Source organism: Habropoda laboriosa, unplaced genomic scaffold (genome assembly GCF_001263275.1).
Source record: "Habropoda laboriosa isolate 0110345459 unplaced genomic scaffold, ASM126327v1 scaffold14, whole genome shotgun sequence".
In the NCBI taxonomy this organism is placed as follows: domain Eukaryota; kingdom Metazoa; phylum Arthropoda; class Insecta; order Hymenoptera; family Apidae; genus Habropoda; species Habropoda laboriosa.
This window is the reverse complement of record NW_017100137.1, coordinates 1,046,801-1,053,309: the sequence shown is the minus strand read 5'-3', so window position 1 is coordinate 1,053,309 and position 6,509 is coordinate 1,046,801. Positions and strand designations below refer to the sequence as shown.

The 6,509-nt window shown below is 35.8% G+C and overlaps 1 protein-coding gene across 1 annotated transcript in view; it reads right to left on the bottom strand.

The window, feature by feature from the left end:
• LOC108579226 (potassium voltage-gated channel subfamily KQT member 1) overlaps positions 1-6,509 on the bottom strand; it is a 117,488-nt gene that overhangs the window by 25,453 nt on the left and 85,526 nt on the right. Inside the window, exon 10 of the mRNA XM_017942711.1 lies at positions 1,165-1,415. Within this exon, the coding sequence (XP_017798200.1) occupies positions 1,165-1,415 (251 nt within the window). The remainder of the gene's footprint in view (positions 1-1,164; positions 1,416-6,509) is intronic.

The window sequence follows — 6,509 nt, the reverse complement described above, 5'->3', positions numbered from 1 at the left end:
AAATGTAGGGCCGATTCTACAAGTGTCAGTCAAACGGCAGGCCAATTCTCCAACTGGCAGTCAAACGGTAGGCCGACTCTATGTAATGTGTGACAGTGAACGTGTTAATAAGTAAATGTTGTTCAAATTATGTCGTGTTTTATGTCATTTTCATCAGAAAAATCTCATCAATATGTTAAGAAAAATTTCGGGATAAAAAAACGTAAAATTAAAAAAGTTGGTATTTAATTCGCTTGGTTGCCTCGACTCACGTTTCATCCTTATCTTTTATTCGCTGTCTTTGTCTACGTTCGACAAACTACACAGGCGGGCGCGAGGCTCGAAAACGTAGTCCCTGACTCTACGAGTGTCAGGTTTAGTTTCCTTGCGGTCTGACACTTGTGGAGAATATATTGTAACCCCTCAGAAACTCGACTTTTTCAAAATGTATTTATAACAAGATAAGTCTTGCATTTTCTAAATTTACATCGTACATCCTACTAAATAGTTATTCAATTTCAAAATAGTACAGCTTTGCAAGCTCCATCTAAGTACCTACTTGTAACTCTAAATACCAGAATAATCTACGTTATTTCACTTACTAGTTCCTTCTACTCAAACCTAAATCCTGGATCATCGAACAAATTAACTCTAAAAAATTCCCAGTATTTATTTAAATTAAACTTCTGCATACAATTGAAAGAAACTTGAACTGTCTGACAAGTCGAGTCTCAAAAAGATTCTCCCAAATAAACCCTTACTTTATGTAAATAGAAAGATCTCGAACGAAACGTTAATTATCCTAACTCATAGTAAACTTTTCTGCTTAAATCAAAATTTTTTCCCAAATAAAAACTCCCGTGTCGTTAATTAAACTGACTTTCAAAAAATTCTGCTCAACCGCGAATTTCTTGTAAAAGAAAAAAATATGTAACCTTTAATCATCAATCTACTCTGAAAATCATGAAAAAAGAAACCCTTCAAAATCCCCACAAACCTGAATTTATCTAAAATCTACCAGTTACCACATCTTCGTCGGTCGAGCTTTTCATGAAAACGTGTAAAAAGCAATTTCCACGTCAATCAACCGGATATTCACCCGTGTCAAGCAACCCGACACCTAACGAAGAAGAATCTACAAGGTGAGTAAAGAAGAGACAGGAAAAATCGATTGCCTGGACTCACCGGTTGTCGCGCCTCGCACGATTAGGTGTGCCAGCCTTCGGCTCCTCCATGTAGAAGATAACGTCGCCTTCGTTCTCCATCCGCTGGTTGTCGTTCTGTCCTCCAGCGTCGCCTGTGGCGCCGCCGCTGGACACGCCGCCGGAAATCGTGACCGGCGGCAACGACTGCTGTTGCTGTTGCACGTCCATCCGGTTCCTCGACTTCCGCCTCTTCAGTACGCTCGCCTTCTTTGCCACCTGGATCATCAGAGACTGAACCCCCGGTGCCCTCCCATTACAACACACGTCGAACACAACATGCACTATCCCTACTAGCGAGCGCCACAGCTCGGCTCCGAGCACGGATCCATCTGAAAAGCTCCCTAGTTCTCGCCGACACTTGTGCTCTGAGAACTATCGCCCGCACGGCTCACGCGTCGCCGTTCTTTCCACTTTTGGCAATGTGAAATGGGGTTAGAAAAAAAAAAAGAAAAATAAATAATTAAAAATTGGGAAGTTGGACAAATTTTTGTTTAGTTATTTTTCGAGAGGAGAAGCTTTTAGTTCTCGTTTGGGGTGGATTCAGTTATTTTGTGGATCGATGAGAGAGTTGGAGATTTGGAAGTTGGTCTTGAGAATTTCTTTTTTGTTCTCCTTTGAGGAAAGATTCAATCGTTCTGTGGGTCGATGAGAAAGTTGGAAATTACTTTTAAAAATTTTGTTGAGAGTTGAAGATTTGGTAGTTGGTTTTCAAAATTTCGTTTTAGTTCTCCTTTGAGGGAAAATCCAATCGTTCTGTGGATCGATGAGAGAGTTGGAGATTTGGAAGTCAGTCTTAAGAATTTCTTTTTAGTTTTCACAGAATTCTAGAAGTTGGAAGTCACCTTTGAGAATTTTATTGAGAATTGAGAGAGTTGGAGACACGAAAGTTGGTTTTCAGAATTTTTTTTAAATTCTTCTTCGAGCAAGGATTCAGTTCTTCTGTGGATCAACGAGAGAGTTAGAAAGGAAGTTGGTATTGAAACTTTTTATTTACTTCTCTTTTGAGAGGAGAATTGAGTTATTTAGTAGCTTATGGAAAAATTGAAATTTGTATTCGAGGACCTTTGCGTAAAAGTGTTCCAAAATTTCACTAACATTGCAAACGTTTTTCAAATTCCTATGAGTGCTGGAAAATTCTGAAATAACATTCTCCTTTTCCAAATTTTATTAACACAGTTGGTTAAACCGATATCGAATCTCTCTAGTTTATCACTAAAAATAAGCGAAAATTACAACCAATTACTTTTCACTTTGGTTTCTGCAAATACGAATATAATTAAACATAAGGAACCTCTCAATAAACAAACTATCGTGTTCCAAATGTTTATTCCAATGACGAATTCTCTCGAATTAACGGGTCGAATAAACTGTTAAAAGAGAATATTCAAAGCCTTTCTATCATAAATTGTATAATTATAAAAAGCAAAAATATAACAGTCAATGTGAAAGAAACGAAAACTTCTTTTATCTAAAAAAATTTCACGTATCTCAAACAATATATTCCTCGTTCTCATAAAACTTCCAATGGGCAATAATTAAAAGCTATTATTATAATTTACCATTTCATCGAATTTGTAATTAAGTTTATACATGTGCTTATTTAACAACTATACATCTATCATCTCGAATGGAACACGAACATATTTGTACAAATCGAGCAGTCCTTGCAAATTGAGTTTCGATCAGATTATTCGTACGTTTCTATCCCGCTTCGAGATTCATCAGAGATTATTAGTACACGACGATGACGACATATTGATACCGTATCAGGCTCTTGAAGTTGCAATGCTGGCGAAATGAGGGAACGCTGTTCCAAAGTGATACGATTTACATTTCGAATCATTAAACAGCATCTAGCTACTTTGAATCTTCCCTTTTCTCGACGATTTTCTGCTACGAATGAATGGTCCACAGGTTACATCGATAAAATGGAAAAGGAATGTTTCTTTTAAAAGGAATGGCCAAAATTGCCATCTACCCATCGCCTATTTTACATATTTAATCACTTGTGCAAATATATTAAAATTAAGTTATTTCGTACGACGTCAGTTCGAAGTTCCTCTCGTTTCTTTCCCTTCTTTTCATAGTTAACTTTAATTTCTGTCACAAGAAGGATCGTCTCCAAAAATAGAAAGAAAGTGTACCATGAAATCTGACAGTAAGGACACAGTGAAATAAGACTTAATGAAATTTTCCATTTGAAGAAGCAAATAGAAAGCAGAAAATTCTGTACAAGTATGAAAAATTAATTAGCAAAATACACAGAACCCGTTTCGAATTCTCTTTCGTGATATTTTATTGCATTATCCGGGGCTTTAATCGTCGTACACTTGAACGGAGGGGGTAGAGACAAAAAGAAGGGAGGAGACGCGAATTGTTTACCGTATGCCAAGATAAAACAAGAGCCACGAGGACGAATTGCCTCTGCCCTTCAGGTTTATCGAATTTTTTCCGTCCATCTGTGCGACGGTTACGTCGAAAACGAAACGAGTTTCCGTGCACGAATGACGAAAGTGGGTCAGCATCGGTTTTCAAACCTGCTTTCGGGGCCGGCAACATAAACTCCGCATTAACGTCATATTCTAGGCTCGACGCATTAAGCGCTTAAGGAAGATTCCGGAAGAAAATTACAGGAGGTGGGACGTGCCCCGTAAATCCGTAATATTCCCGTAATACCAAGTTTCTCATCGACGAAGCCTAATCTCTATGAAGTTTTACGTTCACCGTGCGAACCAGATTTTTCATACCTGATTTCCAGACGTGATTCAAGTAAACAGAACAACTTTCGATAATTTCAACGTATCGTGAATAAAGAAACGTCCGACATCGTTGGAAGATTTCGCTTTAGTACCGTTTCAAGAACATTCAAAATGGTTGCGTGAAATTTTCAATTTCACTTTTCTTATTCTACATGTGCTCGTGAAGAAATTTGCAAAGTACAGAGTTACTTTTACTTGGGATACGAATATTGTACAATATTAACGTTACAGAAAGAGTAAAATATTTTTCAGATTTTATGACATTTTCTTTTATTCAGGAGACAGTTTTTTAGATTTTATTTTCATGCGTCGAATGCGAGAATAATTTTCATGGGCTTAAAATGATTTTTTTATTGAAGAAAAGACAGACTTGTCTTCAAATGCAACGGTTTACTCTTTCTGACCTACTGTCGTGGCGAAAACGAACGATTCCTTGGTCATAAGAAAAATTGTATATACTTTGACCCAGCTTGCTCACGATCTACGAAAAACCTATCCTTCTTCTGACAGTATCGAGGATCCTCGCTTTTTTCTCCTTAGGCTCCAAGCGATAATAAACACATTGGCCGGGTGGACCGTTTTTGCAGAAAATATTAGGACCTTCGTGTGTTCCTACACATCGCACATGTATTTAAAAAACGACACAACTAAAAAACGTATGTTTTTCAGGAAAAGAGAAAAACTTTGAATTTTGAAAAAAATTATTTACTATAGAAATTAATTCGGTGCCTTTTTAAAACAAATTTAGTATTTATTTATAAGGTAATCATACATCTGTTATTCTGCGAAATAGTCTCCATTACGTTCGATGACTTTGGTCCATCTTTTAGGCAACTGCCGAATTCCTTGACGAAATCATGGATACACGTAACATAAATAAATCATATTGGTAAAAAGAACAGACTTTGGGAAACAATTATTTTCGTAATTTTCAATTCTCGAGCCTTTGAAATCCCCTCCTCCCTCAGTTGTGACCATTTTCACGGTCTTCTAACCCACGCAGAATTGAATTATTCGAAGTTGCGACACTTTTAACGCGATACGACAAACTTTCCTTCGTATTCGTGTCATTCGTTTTCATATGCTGCATTCCATTTTAGATGTACATGTACATACACGTATGTATTACATATGTAAATCGAAACGAGAGGGCTTGTGTTCGTAGAATTTGACGTACGTGAAAGAGAGTATCATTTCATTCAAAATAATAATAATTCATCTTCATTAACCCTTTCGTTACCGCAGAGTGAAACAAAGCTACGAACCGTACTTCTACGCACCACATCGTTCAATTTAAAATACTGATACGGGTAAAATAAATTTCTTTGCAAAATTCTACCTCTACCGAAATTGTGGAATTGGTTTAATAATAAGTTGAGAGTGATGGCGTGAATGTAGTGTGTATGTCGAATCGTCTCGAGATTTGGTAAACGAGCGGATCATACAGGGTAACTGGGGATAAAACAGCGGGGTAGTACGTGAGAATTTATTGCGAGATATATTTAGAGAGTGTTGATCAAATTATCATTATTTCTTTTTACGTGTGTTTATAGTTATTGTGATAAAATATATTGCTATTGAACTTATTATCAAGTGTTACACAACCACAGAAATATCCTTATTAACGCTGTAACTTTTTCATCACAGATAACAAGAGAAATTTACTTTAAAACTTCATCTTCATTAAAGTGCAATATTTAATTTAAATATTTTTCAATCATGACACGTTGAACAAGCGATTGTTTTAGACTGGACGATTATAACAGGATAGTTTGCAATTCATTTTACTCTTAATAGAAAAAAAGTTAACGTCTGAATATCAAGAGCATGGGTATGTATGTAAATAGCGTCGAGACTTCGTTCATCTTCAGTGAAATTGTGTCGGTTACACGAAAGGACGGCTGCCATTGGCAGAAATTCGACTTCTTTCCATTTCGATATTCGAGGTAAATATTCTACAGGTACATCAGGTTGTACAATATCCTTTAAAAATTTTCTGCATGCTTGATGTACAATAGGTACATATAAATAGAAGGGTAAAATTATAAAAAGTCTAAACTTCCACAATCCAAAATCTGATACAATAAAAATAAAAAATTTGTCTTTTTTAATATTGGATTCCTTAATAAATTTTTAATAATGAAAATTATTTCTTACGAAGTCTTTAAACCCAGTTCATAGTTACAATAATTAATTATTCCAATGAAATTTCGTATATAATTAAAAAAGGGGAAGCTTTATTTTAATGAAATGCAATATTTAAAAATGTTTTTCTTATAACAACGTAATTCGTGTTAATGGATGTTTATCTGCTTCGCTCCTACTTCAACATGGAGCAATTATTTTAAACTACTTATCTCCAAAATCACCCTATATTATTTTTACTTACTTTCAGTAAGTTCACGAAAATCAAAGTCAGTTCTTCGTTGGAATGACTGAATGAATTATCCATGAAAAATGAGCACCTAAATCAGGGAAAATAAGGAAATATTCTTCGTTGAAATGATCGAATCAATTATCCATGAAAAAAATAAGTGTCTAAGTTAGGCGGAATAAGGAAACGGGA